This window comes from Ranitomeya imitator, chromosome 5 (genome assembly GCF_032444005.1).
Source record: "Ranitomeya imitator isolate aRanImi1 chromosome 5, aRanImi1.pri, whole genome shotgun sequence".
In the NCBI taxonomy this organism is placed as follows: Eukaryota; Metazoa; Chordata; class Amphibia; order Anura; family Dendrobatidae; genus Ranitomeya; species Ranitomeya imitator.
The window spans coordinates 185,725,431-185,746,455 of NC_091286.1; the positions used below are offsets into that span (position 1 = coordinate 185,725,431).

A 21,025-nucleotide genomic window follows, 5' to 3' on the forward strand; every position below is an offset into this window, starting at 1 on the left:
GGCAGCTGCTACAAAGGCAAATAAAATAATGGGATGCATTAAAAGAGGCATAGATGCTCATGAGGAGAATATAATTTTACCTCTATACAAGTCACTAGTTCGACCACACTTAGAATACTGTGCACAGTTCAGGTCTCCGGTGTATAAGAAAGACATAGCTGAACTGGAGCAGGTACAGAGAAGAGCGACCAAGGTTATTAGAGGACTGGGGGGTCTGCAATACCAAGATAGGTTATTACACTTGGGGCTATTTAGTTTGGAAAAACGAAGACTAAGGGGTGATCTTATTTTAATGTATAAATATATGAGGGGACAGTACAAAGACCTTTCTGATGATCTTTTTAATCATAGACCTGAAACAGGGACAAGGGGGCATCCTCTGCGTTTGGAGGAAAAAAGGTTTAAGCATAATAACAGACGCGGATTCTTTACTGTAAGAGCAGTGAGACTATGGAACTCTCTGCCGTATGATGTTGTAATGAGTGATTCATTACTTAAATTTAAGAGGGGACTGGATACCTTTCTGGAAAAGTATAATGTTACAGGGTATATACACTAGACTCCTTGATAGGGCGTTGATCCAGGGAACTAGTCTGATTGCCGTATGTGGAGTCGGGAAGGAATTTTTTTCCCCAATGTGGAGCTTACTCTTTGCCACATGGGTTTTTTTTGCCTTCCTCTGGATCAACATGTTAGGGCATGTTAGGTTAGGCTATGGGTTGAACTAGATGGACATATAGTCTTCCTTCAACCTTAATAACTATGTAACTATGTATCTGAAAAAACGGGGTGACAGGTTCCCTTTAATGTTTTATAAAAATTGTTTTTTTTGCAACAGCTATTTCAGTTTCATATATCTAATAACTGTTGGACACAGTAATGTTTCTGCCTTGAAATGAGGTTTATTGTACTAAAGGAAAATGTGCAATCTGCATTCAAACAAAATTTGACAGGTGCATAAGTATGGGCACCCCACCAGAAAAGTGACATTAATATTTAGTAGATCCTCCTTTTGCAAAAATAACAGCCTCTAGTCGCTTCCTGTAGCTTTTAATGAGTTCCTGGAAGAAGGTATTTTTGACCATTCCTCTTTACAAAACAATTCCAGTTCAGTTAAGTTTGATGGTCGCCGAGCATGGACAGCCCTCTTCAAATGATCCCACAGATGTTCAATGATATTCAGGTCTGGGGACTGGGATGGCCATTCCAGAACAGTGTAATTGTTCCTCTGCATGAATGCCTGAGTAGATTTGGAGCGGTGTTTTGGATCATTGTCATGCTGAAAGATCCATCCCCTGCGTAACTTCAACTTTGTCACTGATTCATGAACATTATTGTCAAGAATCTGCTGATACTGAGAGGAATCCATGCGTCCCTCCACTTTAACAAGATTCCCGATGCCGGCATTGGCCACACAGCCCCAAAGCATGATGGAATCTCCACCAAATTTTACTGTGGGTAGCAAGTGTTTTTCTTGGAATGCTGTGTTTTTTGGCCACCATGCAAAACGCCTTTTTGTATGACCAAACAACTCAATCTTGGTTTCATCAGTCCACAGGACGTTCTTCCAAAAAGAAATTGGCTTCTCCAAATGTGTTTTTGCATACCTTAGCTGACTCTGTTTGTGGCGTGCTTGCAGAAACGGCTTCTTTCGCATCACTCTCCCATACAGCTTCTCCTTGTGCAAAGTGCGTTGTATAGTTGACCGATGCACAGTGACACCATCTGCAGCAAGTTGATGCTGCAGCTCTCTGGAGGTGGTCTGAGGATTGTCCTTGACTGATCTCACCATTCTTCTTCTCTGCCTTTCTGATGTTTTTCTTGGCCTGCCACTTCTGGCCTTAACAAGAACTGTACCTGTGTTCTTCCATTTCCTTACTATGTTCCTCACAGTGGAAATTGACAAGTTAAATCTCTGAGATAGCTTTTTGTATCCTTCCCCTGAACAACTATGTTGAATAATCTTTGTTTTCAGATCATTAGACAGTTGTTTTGAGGAGCCCATGATGCCACTCTTCAGAGGAGATTCAAACAGGAGAACAACTTGCAAGTGGCCACTTTAAGTAGCTTTTCTCATGATTGCATACACCTGGCTATGAAGGTCAAAGCTCAATGAGGTTAGAAAACCAAAAAAAGTGCTTTAGTAAGTCAGTAAAAAGTAGGTAGCAGTATTTAAAACAAGAAAATGCTAAGGGTGCCCATACTTATGCACCGGTCAAATTTTGTTTGAATGCAGATTGCACATTTTCTGTTAGTACAATAAACCTCATTTCAAGGCAGAAACATTACTGTGTCCAACAGTTATTAGATATATGAAACTTAAATAGCTGTTGCAAAAAAAAAAAAAATTTTTTATAAAACATTAAACTTAACCCCTTTCTGCCATTAGACGTACTATTGCGTCCATGTGGGGTGGGCTTTACTTCCCAAGGACGCAATAGTACGTCATATGCGATCGGCAGCGCTCACGGGGGGAGCGCCGCCGATCGCGGCCGGGTGTCAGCTGTTTATCGCAGCTGACATACGGCACTATGTGCCAGGAGCGGTCACGGACCGCCCCCGGCACATTAACCCCTGGCACACCGCGATCAAAGATGATCGCGATGTGCCGGCGGTACAGGGAAGCACCGCGCAGGGAGGGGGCTCCCTGCGGGCTTCCCTGAGCCCTCCGCAGCAACGCGATGTGATCGCGTTGCTGCGAGGGTCTCACCTCCCTCCCTGCTCCCTCCAGCCCCGGATCCAAGATGGCCGCGGATCCGGGTCCTGCAGGGAGGGAGGTGGCTTCACAGAGCCTGCTCAGAGCAGGCACTGTGAAGGCTGCAGCGCTGCATGTCAGATCAGTGATCTGACAGAGTGCTCTGCAAACTGTCAGATCACTGATCTGTGATGTCCCCCCCTGGGACAAAGTAAAAAAGTAAAAAAAAAAAATTTCAAATGTGTAAAAAAAAAAATAAAAAAAAATATTCCAAAATAATGAAAAAAAAAAAAAATATTATTCCCATAAATACATTTCTTTATCTAAATAAAAAAAAAAAAACAATAAAAGTACACATATTTAGTATCGCCGCGTCCGTAACGGCCCGACCTATAAAACTGGCCCACTAGTTAACCCCTTCAGTAAACACCGTAAGGAAAAAAAAAAAAAAAAAACGAGGCAAAAAACAACGCTTTATTATCATACCGCCGAACAAAAAGTGGAATAACACGCGATCAAAAAGACAGTTATAAATAACCATGGTACCGCTGAAAACGTCATCTTGTCCCGCAAAAAACGAGCCGCCATACAGCATCATCAGCAAAAAAATAAAAAAGTTATAGTCCTGAGAATAAAGCGATGCAAAAATAATTATTTTTTCTATAAAATAGTTTTTATCGTATAAAAGCGCCAAAACATAAAAAAATGATATAAATGAGGTGTCGCTGTAATCGTACTGACCCGAAGAATAAAACTGCTTCATCAATTTTACCAAACGCGGAACGGTATAAACGCCTCCCCCAAAAGAAATTCATGAATAGCTGGTTTTTGGTCATTCTGCCTCACAAAAATCGGAATAAAAAGCGATCAAAAAATGTCACGTGCCCGAAAATGTTACCAATAAAAACATCAACTCGTCCCGCAAAAAACAAGACCTCACATGACTCTGTGGACCAAAATATAGAAAAATTATAGCTCTCAAAATGTGGTAACGCAAAAAATATTTTTTGCAATAAAAAGCGTCTTTCAGTGTGTGACGGCTGCCAATCATAAAAATCCGCTAAAAAACCCGCTATAAAAGTAAATCAAACCCCCCTTCATCACCCCCTTAGTTAGGGAAAAATTAAAAAAATGTATTTATTTCCATTTTCCCATTAGGGCTAGGGTTAGAGTTAGGGCTAGGGTTAGGGTTAGGGCTAGGGTTAGGGCTAGGGTTAGGGCTAGGGTTAGGGTTAGGGTTAGGGCTAGGGTTAGGGCTAGGGTTAGGGCTAGGGCTAGGGTTAGGGCTAGGGTTAGGGTTAGGGCTAGGGTTAGGGCTAGGGCTACAGTTTGGGTTGGGGCTAAAGTTACAGTTAGGGTTTAGATTACATTTACGGTTGGGAATAGGGTTGGGATTAGGGTTAGGGGTGTGTCAGGGTTAGAGGTGTGGTTAGGGTTACTGTTGGGATTAGGGTTAGGGATGTGTTTGGATTAGGGTTTCAGTTATAATTGGGGGGTTTCCACTGTTTAGGCACATCAGGGGCTCTCCAAACGCGACATGGCGTCCGATCTCAATTCCAGCCAATTCTGCGTTGAAAAAGTAAAACAGTGCTTCTTCCCTTCCGAGCTCTCCCGTGTGCCCAAACAGGGGTTTACCCCAACATATGGGGTATCAGCGTACTCAGGACAAATAGGACAACAACTTTTGGGGTCCAATTTCTCCTGCTACCCTTGGGAAAATACAAAACACGGGGCTAAAACATATTTTTTGTGGGGGAAAAAAAGATTTTTTATTTTCACGGCTCTGCGTTATAAACTGTAGTGAAACACTTGGGGGTTCAAAGTTCTCACAACACATCTAGATTAGTTCCCTGGGGGGTCTAGTTTCCAATATGGGGTCACTTGTGGGGGGTTTCTACTGTTTAGGTACATTAGGGGTTCTGCAAACGCAATGTGACGTCTGCAGACCATTCCATCTAAGTCTGCATTCCAAATGGCGCTCCTTCCCTTCCGAGCTCTGCCATGCGCTCAAACGTTGGTTTCCCCCAACATACGGGGTATCAGCGTACTCAGGACAAATTGGACAACAACTTTTGGGGTCGAATTTCTCCTCTTACCCTCGGGAAAATACAAAACTGGGGGCTAAAAAATAATTTTGGGGGGAAAGATTTTTTTTTTTAATTTTCACGGCTCTGCGTTACAAACTGTAGTGAAACACTTGGGGGTTCAAAGCTATCACAACACATCTAGATGAGTTCCTTAGGGGGTCGAGTTTCCAAAATGGTGTCACTTGTGGGAGGTTTCTACTGTTTAGGTACATTAGGGGCTCTGCAAATGCAATGTGACACCTGCAGACCATTCCATCTAAGTCCTCATTCCAAATGGAGCTCCTTCCCTTCCGAGCCCTCCCATGCGCCCAAACAGTGGTTCCCCCCACATATGGGGTATCAGCGCACTCAGGACAAATTGGACAACAAATTGTGGGGTCGAATTTCTCCTGTTACCCTCGGGAAAATACAAAACTGGGGGCTAAAAAATAATTTTTGTGGGAAAAAATTTTTGTTTTATTTTTACGGCTCTCCATTATAAACTTCTGTGAAGCCCTTGGTGGGTCAAAGCACTCAGCACACATCTAGATAAGTTCCTAAGGGGGTCTACTTTCCAAAATGGTGTCACTTGTGGGGGGTTTCTACTGTTTAGGTACATTAGGGGCTCTGCAAACGCAATGTGACACCTGCAGACCATTCCATCTAAGTCTGCATTCAAATGGCACTCCTTCCCTTCTGAGCCCTCCCATGTGCCCAAACAGTGGTTCCCCCCACATATGGTGTATCATCGCACTCAGGACAAATTGGGCAACAAATTTTGGGGTCCAATTTCTCCTGTTACCCTCAGGAAAATACAAAACTGGGGGCTAAAAAAATAATTTTTGTGGGAAAAAAATTTTGTTTTATTTTTACGGCTCTGCATTATAAACTTCTGTGAAGCACTTGGTGGGTCAAAGTGCTCACCACACCTCTAGATAAGTTCCTTAGGGGGTCTACTTTCCAAAATGGTGTCATTTGTGGGGGGTTTCAATGTTTAGGCACATCAGTGGCTCTTCAAACGCAACATGGCGTCCCATCTCAATTCCTGTCAATTTTGCTTTGAAAAGTCAAACGGCGCTCCTTCCCTTCCGAGCTCTCCCATCCACCCAAACAGTGGTTTACCCCCACATATGGGGTATCAGCGTACTCAGGACAAATTGTACAACAACTTTTGGCGTCCAATTTCTTCTCTTACCCTTGGGAAAATAAAAAATTGGGGGCAAAAACATAATTTTTGTGAAAAAATATGATTTTTTATTTTTACGGTTCTACACTATAAACTTCTGTGAAGCACTTGGTGGGTCAAAGTGCTCACCACACCTCTAGATAAGTTCCTTAGGGGGTCTACTTTCCAAAATGGTGTCACTTGTGGGGGGTTTCAATGTTTAGCCACATCAGGGGCTCTCCAAACGAAACATGGCGTCCCATCTCAATTCCAGTCAATTTTGCATTGAAAAGTCAAATGACACTCCTTCGCTTCCGAGCTCTGCCATGCGCCCAAACAGTGGTTTACCCCCACATGTGGGGTATTGGCATACTCAGGACAAATTGTACAACAATGTTTGGGGTCCATTTTCTCCTGTTACCCTTGGTAAAATAAAACAAATTGGAGCTGAATTAAATTTTTTGTGAAAAAAAGTTAAATGTTCATTTTTATTTAAACATTCAAAAAATTCCTGTGAAGCACCAGAAGGGTTAATAAACTTCTTGAATATGGTTTTGAGCACCTTGAGGGGTGTAGTTTTTAGAATGGTGTCACACTTGGGTATTTTCTATCATATAGACCCCTCAAAATGACTTCAAATGAGATGTGGTCCCTAAAATAAAATGGTGTTGTAGAAATGAGAAATTGCTGGTCAACTTTTAACCCTTATAACTCCCTAACAAAAAAAAATTTTGGTTCCAAAATTGTGCTGATGTAAAGTAGACATGTGGGAAATGTTACTTATTAAGTATTTTGTGTGACATATCTCTGTGATTTAATTGCATAGAAATTCAAAGTTGGAAAATTGCGAAATTTTCATAATTTTCGCCAAATTTCCGTTTTTTTCACAAATAAACGCAGGTACTATCAAATAATTTTTACCATTGTCATGAAGTACAATATGTCACGAGAAAACAATGTCAGAATCACCAGGATCCATTGAAGCGTTCCAGAGTTATAACCTCATAAAGGGACAGTGGTCAGAATTGTAAAAATTGGCCCGGTCATTAACGTGCAAACCACCCTTGGGGGTAAAGGGGTTAAAGGGACTCTGTTACCTGAATTTGGAGGGAACAATCTTCAGCCATAGGGGCGGGGTTTTCGGGTGTTTGATTCACCCTTTCCTTAGCCGCCGGCTGCATGCTGGCTGCAATATTGGATTGAAGTTCATTCTCTGTCCTCCGTAGTACACGCCTGCGCATTGCATTGTGCAGGCATGTACTACGGAGGACAGAGAATGAACTTCAATCCAATATTGCAGCCAACATGCAGCCGGCGGGTAAGGAAAGGGTGAATCAAACACCCGAAAACCCCGCCCTTATGGCTGAAGATTGTTCCCACCAAATTCAGGTGACAGAGTCCCTTTAATAGGGGTGCCCAAACTATTTCATATAACTGTATCTTTATGGAGCATCTTATGGGGCCATAATCAACGCTTGTGCAGCATTATATGGGGCAAATATCTCTATGGAGCATCTTATGGGGCCATAATCAACATTTGTGCAGAATTATATGGAGAAAATATCTCTATGGAGCATCTTATGGGGCCCTTATTAACCTTTATGCAGTACTGTATGGGGCAAATGTGTCTATGGAACATCTTATGGGGCCATTATTAACCTTTGTGAGGCATTATATGGGGCATATTTTAATATGGAGCATCTTAAGGGGCCCATCATGAACTGTATGGGGCATTATATGGGGCTTCGGATTCAAAATGGAAATTCAAAAACACTTAACCTACTGATATCTCAGTTAATATTACTTTTATTGGTATTGATTTTTATGTTTGAAATTTACCGGTAGCTGCTGCATTTTCCACCGTAGGCTTATACTCGAGTCATTAAGTTTTCCCAGATTTTGTGGCAAAATTAGGGGGGTCTGGACTAGAAAGGGCATGCACAACCACATAAGTAAAAAAATCCATAACCTTTACTATTATCACCTCAAAGGACATACATAAAAGCAATTAAAATCATGCAATATACAAAAACCGCACCCCCACTCTTGAAAAATACATGTGCCATCACAATATATAAATAGCAACAACACTCTCCTCCCCTTGTAAATATATGACCAGCCTGTACCAGGAGAGTTGTAAATAAACCTCTTGTACGATAAATAATTTAAGGCCCCATAAGGTTGGTTCCATACATACAACCTGATAGTCGATCCCAGAGTCAAGCACTTCAGTCCTGTATAGTCAGATTAGCTAGATGAGTCACAAGACCCCAGAGGTACAAGTAATGTCATCATGTGGTAGGTTCAGAGGGAAAAGAGAACAAGAAGGCTTCTGAAAAAATATTATGATGAAGTAGGCATAATCGCCATAAATAGCCAAAGGAAGCCAGAGTGGGGGGTGGAAGGAAACCCCACGCGTATCGCTGCCGCAGGAGCTTCGTCAGGGGAACTGTGTTTGGGGTGAGTATAACCAGTTTAAATCTGCTCAGCAATCAAGTAAAGAACATACCGCTGTGTTGGAGCATAACCAGGGGGTGTGTGTCAGGGAGCACGCCGGCCGCATGAAGGAGTCTGGATAATGAGGCGGAAGTGTATGCGATCTCCATGGAGAGGGCTGCGCGTGCGCACCCACGACTCACATCTGAGTCGTGTTGCACATTTGCCACTGAACATGGAAAGGAAGGAGACAAAGGAATAGGAGGGAGGGAAGAAAAAAAAAACGCAAGCGCTAGTGACGTCATGGCAGGTCCTTCTCGCATAGCATCCTTAGCACCGGAACCTGCCGATTGCACTGCTGAGGACAGGCCGACACGTCGGAGGGTGAGAATAACGTTGTTTTTTTTTATTATTATTATTATTTGTAACAGTAGATCTTTTTACTATTGATGCTGCATACGCATCATCAATAGTAAAAATGTGGTCACGCAGGGTTAATAGCTGCGTAACCGGAGTGCGTTACACCGTGATCCAGTAATGCTGGCATTAACCCTGTGTGAGGGCTGACTGGAGGGGAGTACGGAGCGGCCATGTTGCCGCCGGACTGCGCCCGTCGCTGATTGGTCGTGGGCAATGGTCGCGGGCGTTTTGCCACGACCAATCAGCGACTTGGATTCCATGACAGACAGAGGCCGTGACCAATGAATATCCGTGACAGAAAGACAGACAGAAGGACAGACAGAAAGACGGAAGTGACCCTTAGGCAATTATATAGTAGATAAATAAACAATATAAATAACCAAACAATTCATAAGTTACTGAATTAATAAATTAATTCCTAACGCATATAAGCAAAAATAAAATAAACAATAATGCAAAAAAATAGAACCGTGTACTGCCAAAATTTCCATATAAAAATAAATCCTTGAAAACACCTTCGTTTTCTTTGGTGGACCATCGAATCTTAATTGAACGATGTGCTCTCTTTGATCTACAAAACAACAAGGGGTTCATTATTAAAGAGGCGGACAAAGGGGGCAACGTGGTGTTGTGGTCTACTCAGCTTTATGTAGCCGAGGCGAAGATACAGCTCAGCAAGGTACAGTTCTATCAGAAACTCCCATCAGATCCCACGCAGATATTTCTTTCAAAATTTGAATCATTGCTTTGCAGGGCTTTACAGTTGGGCATCATTATCTCTCAGGAAAAAAAGTACCTGTGGGTGGAACATCCGGTCATTGCAACATTCTACATGTTGCCAAAGATCCACAAGGATAACAAGAGACCTCCTGGCAGGCCCATTGTCTCCAGTGTCGGCAGTATGTGCGAGAAAGCAAGTGAGTACTTGGACTTCTTTTTTCAACCGTTTGCTTCCTCTCTTCCTTCCTTTGTGAGGGACTCGGCCCATTTTATCGAGATTTGTGGACGGACTGTACTACCAACAGAATTTTTCTTAGTCACTTGTGACGTTGAGTCACTGTACTCTAATATCAACCACAAGGGTGGTGTCGAGGCAGTGACTCATTTTTTGAACAAAAATAGATTGCCCAATTGCGGACATGACTCATTCCTTTTGGATCTACTGGGGTTTGTTCTCCACCATAATTTTTTCGTATTTGACAGAACTTTCTTTTTACAAACGTCAGGAGTGGCGCTGGGCACGAAATGCGCACCGGCCTATGCTAACATCTTCTTAGGCTGGTGGGAAGAGAAATACGTGTATCCATCCCCGATTTTTCAAAATCAGGTCCGTTTTTGGCATCGTTTTATAGCCGATATATTCTTTTTATGGACAGGCATAAGGGGAGATTGCATTGAATTTCTTGATGGACTTAACATTAATCCCCACAATATCTTCCTTACGTATTCCATCTCTAATAGTGTGGTCATCTTTCTGGACTTGAATCGTTTGGCCATGGACCTCTTCCGCAAACCCACCGCAAAGAATGCACTTCTGGACTTAACTAGTTTCCACCCCTGGCACACTAATGTGGGTGTATCCACGGGACAATTTTTACTTGTCAGACGCAATTGTACCCTTGACCAGGATTTTTCACTACAGGCCCGGGACCTTACGTGTCGCTTTAGACAAAAGGGTTATCTCAAATGTGTGATCTCCAGAGCCTTCCAACTTGCAGGACAATATGATCAGGTATCACTCCTGTCATCTAAGGGCAGCTGCCAAAAGGCACAAACAAGATTCATCACGGACTAGAACAGTAATTGGAAGCACGTGAGAGATATCTTGTTCAGACACTGGCAGATACTTCGAGCGGATGCTCAAACGGTGGAGGTGATAGGCCGCTACTAACAGCGAGGAGAGCACCAAACTTAAGGGATCTATTAACTAGGAGTCACTTTTCTAGACCCACCACGAGGTTAAACAGAGGTATCATTTTAAAGGGGTCATTTCCATGTGGGGACTGCAATCTCTGTCCCTACTCAAGATGTATTTGAGCATCCAGTCAGACACAGTAGGCATCCTTTGAAGGCTTACATTAATTGTAAGTCCAGGGATGTCATCTATGCCCTTATCTGTCCTTGTGACATGATATATGTAGGACAAACCTCTAAAGAACTGAGGAAGAGGGCTCAGAAACATGTATCCACCATACATCTGGCTACCTCGGACCAAAGAAAGGGAAAAACCCTTACCCCAGTGGCCGCTCATTTTTTAACGGCACATAGAGGCTCTCCCTCCAATCTGAGGATTGTGGGACTACAGAAAATAGTCTCTAATGATAGGGGCGGTAATATGCGTAGACATCTTCTACAAATTGAATCCAGATGGATTTTTGAGCTCCAGTCGGTGGCACCCTTAGGGTTGAATGAGGAGCTCCTTTTCACGGGCTTTTTGGGTTGATCCAGAATGGGATGATATATGCGATTTCATGCTAATATATTCTTGTATTTATACATTTATTAGGCCTGTGGTGGAACACGTTCCATTGCGTTAACATCTTTGGACATGGATACAATCTGGACACCTATGAAGGACACAAGATGGTTGTTTGTATCAAAGAACGTGGTGCACTGGAAATTTGATGGACTAATGCATGGATCAAGGGAATGGAAAATCCACATGGACTACAACAGCAAAGGACACTGGTGGCTATTGGGGAGATACCATTTTTCACCATAGGGTATTTATGAACTGTGAATTATGGACTTACATCAAGAACATGGACCCATAATTGGCGATGGATGAAATTTTTTTTAACTTATATGGTTTTGGTATCTGTACCACATTTCCTTATGTGTCCCCTCACATTTATGCCCTCTATATATTAGAATAAAATCACTTGGCAGTATACGGTTCTACTTTTTTTTTTTTTTGCATTATTAATTGTTTATGTTTATGTTATTTTTGCTTATATGCGTTAGGAATTAATTTATTAATTCAGTAACTTATGAATTGTTTGGTTATTTATATTGTTTATCTATTTATATTATATATTCATTGATGCGTTAACAATTTATATATATTTATATGTATTTCTTTGGATTTAATTTATTAATTTTTTCATTATCAATTATTGTTCATATGCATAAACTATTTAACCATGTTGACCCTTTGTTTAGGTATTATACCGTTGATCCTTGTGATTAGTTTCTTCTTATAGAGGCGACTTGCGGGATTACTCCTTACCGCTTTACATTTAATACCTCTGCCATCTACCTTTGATCACACTAGCGCTTGCGTTTTTTTTTTCTTCCCTCCCTCCTATTCCTTTGTCTCCTTCCTTTCCATGTTCAGTGGCGAATGCGCAACATGACTCAGATGTGAGTCGTGGGTGCACATGTGCAGCCCTCTCCATGGAGATCGCATACACTTCCGCCTCATTATCCAGACTCCTTCATGCGGCCGGCGTGCTCCCTGACACACACACCCTGGTTATGCTCCAACACAGCGGTATGTTCTTTACTTGATTGCTGAACAGATTTAAACCGGTTCTCACCCCAAGCACACTTCCCCTGACGAAGCTGCTGCGGCAGCGATATGCGTGGGGTTTCCTTCCATTCCCCACTCTGGCTTCCTTTGGCTACTTATGGCGATTATGCCTATTTTTTCAGAAGCCTTCTTGTTCTCTTTTCCCTCTGAACCTACCACATGATGACATTACTTGTACCTCTGGGGTCTTGTGACTCATCTAGCTATTCCGACTATACAGGACTGAAGTGCTAGACTCTGGGATCGACTATCAGGTTGTATGAATGGAACCAACCTTATGGGGCCTTAAATTATTTATCGTACAAGAGGTTTATTTACAACTCTCCAGGCGGGTCATATATTTACAAGGGGAGGAGAGTGTTGTTGCCATTTATATATTGTGATGGCACATGTATTTTTCAAGAGTGGGGGTGCGGTTTTTGTATATTGCATGATTTTAATTGCTTTTATGTATGTCCTTTGAGGTGATAATAATAAAGGTTTTGGATTTTTTACTTATATGTGGTTGTGCATGCCCTTTCTAGTCCAGTCTTTCTTCTTCTTGCGGTTACTTATGGGTATGGACTAAGCATTGCACCCCTCTTACTGTGAATTGTTTACGATTAACCATAGTGCACCCTTTCTTGCTGATTTAAAATTAGGGGGTCGGCTTATACTCGAGTATATACGGTAATTTAATAAAATCTGTAAATTTGATTTACATGCAGTATCAGACACACAATTGGTCTTATTCCACAATGTTGCACATATGTTAAAGTTATATAATAACAATATTCTATATTATCTATATGGCTCACAGCCTTATCATTGCTTTCAGCGCATAGTATTTTGCGGTAAGCTTTCTCTACTGGATACTGCAGGGAGTGTGCACATATTTTAAATCTTAAGGAGGCTATTCACAACTTAATATCAATGAAATAGTTCTGCCACATCAAATCCATGGTGACACCTTCATTGATCAGCTGTTATCAGTGGCCAGATCTAAAGTAACACAGCACAGCTCTGTATCCTGTTTAGTGGCCAATGACAAAAACTGCAGCTCAGGTCCTATTCAATTGTTAGTTCATCATCTTTAAATCAATCTACACTTTTGAACCTATTTAGATAAAAAAAATTTCAATAAAATGCTATTTAAGTGCGTAAGGTTTAAAATGCTAAGATTCCATTTCGTACTGTATGTGCTACATTGCCAGTGTGCTTAGTTAACCATAAACTGCCGGATTTTCAATTGCTCAAAAAATGTAGCACCCAGATAAAATACTGTCCACTTACATTGATAGATTCAATCTGTCCAAACTCTTCAAATACGTTGGTCAGATCTTGCTGAGTCGCTTTTTTGTCAACTTGTCCCACCCATAATGTTGTGCTGCATACTGAAATCAAGAAATAAAAAATAAGAAGTTTTGAAGACTTTCAAATACTGATTTTGCTAAGTTCCTGCGTAGATTCTAAAATTAACTTTCAGACATACCACTCAACGTCTTGGATTGAATAGGAGGCAGGCCTTTTTTCAGTCTTTCTTTCTCTCGATCTCGTGCTCGTCTCTCACTTGAGTATGACCGTGAAGTCTTATGTTTTCTTTCCCTTGACCTTGAACGAGAACGTTTTCTATGTTTGCGCTTTCTTGATCCGGAACGAGATCTAGAACGCCTTTTTCTGGGTGATCTTGGCAAATATAAAAATTAAAACACGTTTATAATAAATGAAAAAATTATTTCACTGCTGTGCAAGATGGTATACACTGTAGAAGCTTTGCTTTCCAATTTCTGAATGGATGCTGGAGCATTTCACACAATAGTAGAGAAACTTCTGCCCTAAGATTCAGTGTTATGTGAGTTACTAATAAAGAGTATTCACAATTTGTAATCCCCTTGGTAAATCTGTATCATCCGCTGGGAGATTGGAAAGCTTGTAAAGAAATGTGGTGATGAAGAGGCGGTCACGGGACACGTGCTATTACTTGTTTAGCACTTGTATATGTATACAGCGCATATTCCGGATGCCTGTCGGCGATACATTATATGGCTGTAGTCTCATTCACTCTTTAACCATTACAGAATGCTAAATTAATAAACTAAAAGTCTTGTAAAGAAAGAAACATTATAATTCACCTAGATCGTGATTTGGAACGGGCCCTCGCTTTGTCATCTTTAATCATTTTCTTCTCTTCCTTTTCAAACATCTCTTCTATTACATCTTGCATTTCTTCAATATCCATATCCTTACAACAGAACAGAAACAACAGAAAAGTCTCAAATTAACAATTCCTTACAGCAACCCAAGAAATCACTGATTAAAATGTGAGGTATTTGGTAATGAAGATTAAGAGGTAGCCCATCAAGACTGGCTTGTAATACAACAGTCCTGAATGCCCACGGTAGTAAGATGCCCCAAAGGTATTTTTTTGATAAATTTGGCACATCTTTCGGCTGTTTATGTGCCAGACACTGAAATCTGAGCCAGCTAGAAGTTAGCGTAAATTTCCACTCCAATTTGAGTTAATATTTGGCAAAAATCATAGTGAGTCTATTTGGCTGCTAATGGCCACATTCCTTCACGTGATGTCGTGCCTACTTTTAGGAAACATGGCACAGCCGACATAAAAACTCAAGTCAGTTTGAAAGGAGCAGCATAAAATAGTGACAATTTTGCTGATTTCAGAGATCTAACATCATTAGATGTTAAGAGCTAGTGTAATACTTTTCAAAAACGTACATATTAAAGGGAATCGTCACCCCACCTGAGCGTTTTTAGCCAATAATACGAGTATACGGTTTGTATAAAGCTGAAACTAGCCATACTTGTATGACTCCTTGATAATGCCAGTTTTGATGTTCCAGGCTGACTCATTTTTCATTATGCTGGACTTCTCATCCCCCCTTCCCCGCTTGTCATTGACGTCAGATGAACGGCCAGAAATCCTATGCCTAAGCATTCTGCCTACCTGTGCACTATTTCACCTTTCTCAGGGCAGTGACTTCACTTTTTTTTGTGCAGACACCGGAGAGTCACTGTCACTTCCAGTCCAGTGTTCTCCAGTGCTCTGAAAAGTTGCAAGTCAGGTGTGAGACTTTTCAGAATGCAGGAGAACACTGGGACTGCCCATATTATTTGGGATGCCCATATTATTAGCTAACAATGCTAAAATTGGGTGACAGATTCCTCTTAAAAGCATCTCTAAAAGAATGTATTTCCGGTTAGCTTGCTGTTCGTATGAACAACGGACTGCACACAAGCAAAGAAACGTCTATGTGCTAGTGCACAAGTGATTTTCTGTTATGTGAGGATGTGATGCTTCAAAAATTGCTAGGTTTCTGTTAATATAGCCAAGTGTTAACACTGCTTGGCCGAAGAGGAGTCTGTTCAAAAGGCAGGAGTGCTAGGTAATCATAATATGCACATTCCCATTGCTCTCCAGCCACTGACTGACAGCTTTTCATGGCATAAATAGAGGAACCTAGAGGCAGAGATTTGAACACAATGATTGCTGTGATTTTGGACAGTTCTCTCCCAAATAATCTAATCTTATAAACAGGTTACAATGTATAAGTAGGTGGTATTTCCTACAGTGTTAGGGTATGTTCACACAGGGCGTTTTTGCTGCTTTTTTTCTGCAGCAAAACCTGATCTTCTTGGCAGGAAAAAAGCTGCGTCAAAAACTGAGGTTTAGGTGAGTTTTTTGTTGCGTATTTGGTGCATTTTTTTCTCTTTGACCATGCTAATGTCCTTGGATTTTCAGCAGCAAAAACGCAGTAAATAATGATAATTGCGTTTTTGCTGCGTTTTTTTCAACACCCATTCAATTAAATGGGTGAAAAAAACGCAGCAAAAACGCTGAAATAAGTGACATGCTCTATGTCCAAAAAAAAACGCAGCAAAGCACAAAACACTGATCAAACAAAAAACCAATGTGTGTGCATGAGATTTCTGAAATCTCATAGGCTTTGCTGGTATTATAAAAAGCAGCTGAAAATTAGCATAAAAAAGCAGCAAAAAAACGCCCTGTGTGAACTTATCCTAACAGTACTGCCCTCTTCCCCTCATCGTGCTGTGAAGCAGATTGTTCCTCTCACCCTGCAGAGAAACATTCTTCTTCCCCAAAAATCATAGAAGTGATGCAGCCCTTACCTCTTGTTGTAATGATAAAGAACTATGGAGCTGTGCCTCTTTCTCCATAAAGGCCTGACTGTCATCTTGTGATGGAGTAGCAGAGTTTTCGGACTCAGACATCATATCCTGGCTCTCCTGAGCTGTCATCTAGATATGCATGAGGAGATTTGTTATGACCAAACATTACTTTTCAGCACACAAATTGCTGGCGTAGAACATTTTACTCCCTCACTATACAAACCAAGAATTTAAGAGTCAGGTATTACCAAATGTGCTTGTGCAATAATATATTAACCCCTACATGAACGCTGAGGTAAATAAATGCTGTTGCTTGATGGGCTTTGTGCAGCGCCAATGTTTCTACATGATCAGCGGTGTTGCAGCGCTCAGGACCACCAGAATACGGCAACCGCTGGGATTCCTGTGCTGGGTGATAGCTCTGATTGGCGACATCATCGGGACCTGAATGGCTCAGAATCTGATGTTATTAACTCTCTGTTATTTTCTAGATGCTGTGATCAATAGGCATTTAGAAGTTTGGGAGAGGGCTCCTTCTATCACCCCCACTGCAATGTGATCACGGGGGAGACAAGGGTTGTCATGGCAGTCAGATGTCAATGGATGACCTCCGGGTCTGCCTGTAAAAAAAAATTATATATATATATATATATATATATATATATATATATATATATATATATATATATATATATATATATATATATATATATATATATACACTAGCTGAAGAGCCTGGCGTTGCCTGGGCATAGTAAATATCTGTCTTCAGTTATAGCACCTCACTTCTCTTATTTTCCCATTACGCCTCATTTTCCCAATCACATCTTTCATTTTCCCCCTCACATCTCTCATTTTCTCCCTCACACCTCTCATTTTCTCCCTCACTCCTCTCATTCCCCCCTAACACTTGTCATTTCGACCTCACATCTGTCATTTTCCGATCACTCCTCTCATTTTGCACTCACACCTTTTCATTTTAACCTCAGTATATACATGTTTGTCATCTCCCTTATATATAGTATACACCTGTATGTCATCTCCTGTATATAGTATATACCTGTATGTCATCTCTCCTGTATATAGTATATACCTGTATGTCATCTCCTCCTATATATAGTATATACCTGTGTGTAATCTCCCCTGCATATAGTATATATCTGTGTGTAATCTCCTCCTGTATATAGTATATACCTGTATGTCATCTCTCCTGTATATAGTATACACCTGTATGTCATCTCCTGTATATAGTATATACCTGTATGTCATCTCCTCCTGTATATATTATATACCTGTATGTCATCTCCTCCTGTAGATAGTATGTACCTGTATGTCATCTCCTCCTCTATATAGTATATACCTGTGTGTCATCTCCCCTGTATATAGTATATACCTGTGTGTCATCTCCTCCTGTATTAGACCTCGTTCACACGTTATTTGCTCAGTATTTTTACCTCAGTATTTGTAAGCTAAATTGGCAGCCTGATAAATCCCCAGCCAACAGGAAGCCCTCCCCCTGGCAGTATATATTAGCTCACACATACAGTACACATAATAGACAGGTCATGTGACTGACAGCTGCCGTATTTCCTATATGGTACATTTGTTGCTCTTGTAGTTTGTCTGCTTATTAATCAGATTTTTATTTTTGAAGGATAATACCAGACTTGTGTGTGTTTTAGGGCGAGTTTCGTTTGTCAAGTTGTGTGTGTTGAGTTGCGTGTGGCGACATGCATGTAGCGACTTTTGTGAGATGAGTTTTGTGTGGCAACATGCGTATAGCAACTTTTTGTGTGTCGAGTTGCATGTGACAGGTTAGTGTAGCAAGTTGTGTGCAGCAAGTTTTGCGCATGGCGAGTTTTGCACGTGGCGAGTTTTGTGTGGTGCCTTCTGAGTATGTGCAAGTTTTGTGTGAGACAACTTTTGCATGTGTTGCAACTTTTGTGCATGTGGCAATTTTTGCGCGTGTGCAAGTTTTGCGTGTGGCGAGTTTTCCATGAGGTGAGTTTTGCACTTGTGGCGATTTTTGCGTGAGCCTAGTTTTTGCATGTGGCGAGTTTTGCGCGTGGCGAGTTTTGAGCGGCGACTTTTGTGTTTCGAATTTTATGTGGTGAGGTTGGTGTATGTGTGGTGAAATGTGTGCTGAGGGTGGTATATGTGTTCAAGCACGTGGTAGTGTGTGGCGCATTTTGCGTGTGTGTTCATATCCCCATGTGTGGTGAGTATCTCATGTCGGGGCCCCACCTTAGCAACTGTACGGTATATACTCTTTGGCGCCATCGCTCTCATTCTTTAAGTCCCCCTTATTCACATCTGGCAGCTGTCAATTTGCCTCCAACACTTTTCCTTTCACTTTTTCCCCATTATGTAGATAGGGGCAAAATTGTTTGGTGAATTGGAAAGCACGGGTTAAAATTTCACCTCACAGCATAGCCTATGACGCTCTCGGGGTCCAGACGTGTGACTGTGCAAAATTTTGTAGCTGTAGCTGCGACGCCTCCAACACTTTTCCTTTCACTTTTTTCCCCATTATGTAGATAGGGGCAAAATTGTTTGGTGAATTGGAACACGCGGGGTTAAAATTTCGCCTCACAACATAGCCTATGACGCTCTCAGGGTCCAGACGTGTGACTGTGCAAAATTTTGTAGCTGTAGCTGCGACGCCTCCAACACTTTTCCTTTCACTTTTTTCCCCATTATGTAGATAGGGGCAAAATTGTTTGGTGAATTGGAACGCGCGGGGTTAAAATTTCGCCTCACAATATAGCCTATGACGCTCTCGGGGTCCAGACGTGTGACTGTGCAAAATTTTGTGGCTGTAGCTGCGACGGTGCAGATGCCAATCCCGGACATACATACACACACACATACACACATTCAGCTTTATATATTAGATATATATATATATATATATATATATATATATATATATATATATATATATATATATATATATATATATATATATACACACACACTAGCTGAAGAGCCCGGCGTTGCCTAGGCATAGTAAATATCTGTTGGTAGTTATAGCACCTCACTTCTCTTTTTCTCCCTTACACCTCTCATTTTCCCCCTCACTCCCCGCATTCCCCCCTCACACTTGTCATTTCGACCTCACATCTGTCATTTTCCGATCACTCCACTATTTTCCCTCACTCCTCTCATTTTGCATTCACATCTTTTCATTTTCACCTCACACCCCTCATTTTCACCTCACACCTCTCATTTTCCCCTCAGTATATACATGTTTGTCATCTCCCTTATATATAGTATACACCTGTATGTCATCTCCTGTATATAGTATATACCTGTACGTCATCTCCCCTGTAAATAGTATACACCTGCTTTATGTCATCTCCTCCTGTACATTGTATATACCTATGTGTCATCTCCTCCTGTATATAGTATATACCTGTATGTCATCTCTTCCGTATATACTATATACCTGTATGTCATCTCCTCCTGTATATAGTATATACCTGTGTGTCATGTCCTCCTGTATGTTGTATATACCTGTATGTCATCTCCTCCTGTGTATAGTATATACCTGTGTGTCATCTCCCCTGTATATAGTATATATGTGTGTGTCATCTCCTCTTGTATATAGTATATATATCTGTGTTTCATCTCTCCTGTATAGTATATTCCTGTGTGTCATTTCCTCCTGTATATAGTATATACCTGTGTGACATCTCCCCTGTATATAGTATATATCTGTATATCTGTGTGTCATCTCCCCTGTATATAGTATATATCTGTATGTCATCTCCTCTTGTATTAGACCACGTTCACACGTTGTTTGGTCAGTATTTTTACCTCAGTATTTTTAAGCTAGATTGGCAGCCTGATAAATCCCCAGCCAACAGGAAGCCCTCCCCTCTGGCAGTATATATTAGCTCACACATACACATAATAGACAGGTCATGTGACTGACAGCTGCCGTATTTCCTATATGGTACATTTGCTGCTCTTGTAGTTTGTCTGCTTATTAATCAGATTTTTATTTTTGAAGGATAATACCAGACTTGTGTGTGTTTTAGGGTGAGTTTCATGTGTCAAGTTGTGTGTGTTGAGTTGCATGTGGTGACATGCATGTAGTGACTTTTGTGAGATGAGTTTTGTGTGGCGACATGTGTGTAGCAACTTTTTGTGTTTCGAGTTGCATGTGACAAGTTAGTGTAGCAAGTTGTGTGCAGCAAGTTTTGCGCATGGCGAGTTTTGCGCGTGGTGAGTTTTATGTGTGGTGCGTTTTGAGTATGTGCAAGTTTTGTGAGAGGCAACTTTTGCGCATGTGGCAATTTTTTGGCGTGTGCAAGTTTTGCGTGTGGCGAGTTTTCCACGAGGTGAGTTTTGCACGTGTGGCGAGTTTTGCATGTGGCGAGTTTTGCGCGTGGTGAGTTTTGAGCGGCGACTTTTATGTGGCGAGGTTGGTGTATGTGTGGTGAAATGTGTGCTGAGGGTGGTATATGTGTTCAAGCACGTGGTAGTGTGTGGCGCATTTTGTGTGTGTGTTCATATCCCCGTGTGTGGTGAGTATCCCATGTCGGGGCCCCACCTTAGCAACTGTACGGTACATACTC

The 21,025-nt window shown here is 41.4% G+C and overlaps 1 protein-coding gene across 10 annotated transcripts in view; it reads right to left on the reverse strand.

The window, feature by feature from the left end:
- Positions 1-21,025, reverse strand: part of SCAF8 (SR-related CTD associated factor 8) — a 666,705-nt gene that overhangs the window by 469,903 nt on the left and 175,777 nt on the right. For all 10 annotated transcript variants that reach the window (XR_011321960.1, XR_011321958.1, XR_011321959.1 and 7 more), the window contains 4 exons: positions 16,443-16,571; positions 14,426-14,535; positions 13,786-13,979; positions 13,587-13,687 (listed from right to left, as the gene is read on the reverse strand). Coding sequence is in view for 7 of the 10 variants with exons in the window: in XM_069769411.1 (XP_069625512.1) it covers positions 13,587-13,687; positions 13,786-13,979; positions 14,426-14,535; positions 16,443-16,571 (534 nt within the window). In the remaining 3 variants the exon portion in view is untranslated. The remainder of the gene's footprint in view (positions 1-13,586; positions 13,688-13,785; positions 13,980-14,425; positions 14,536-16,442; positions 16,572-21,025) is intronic.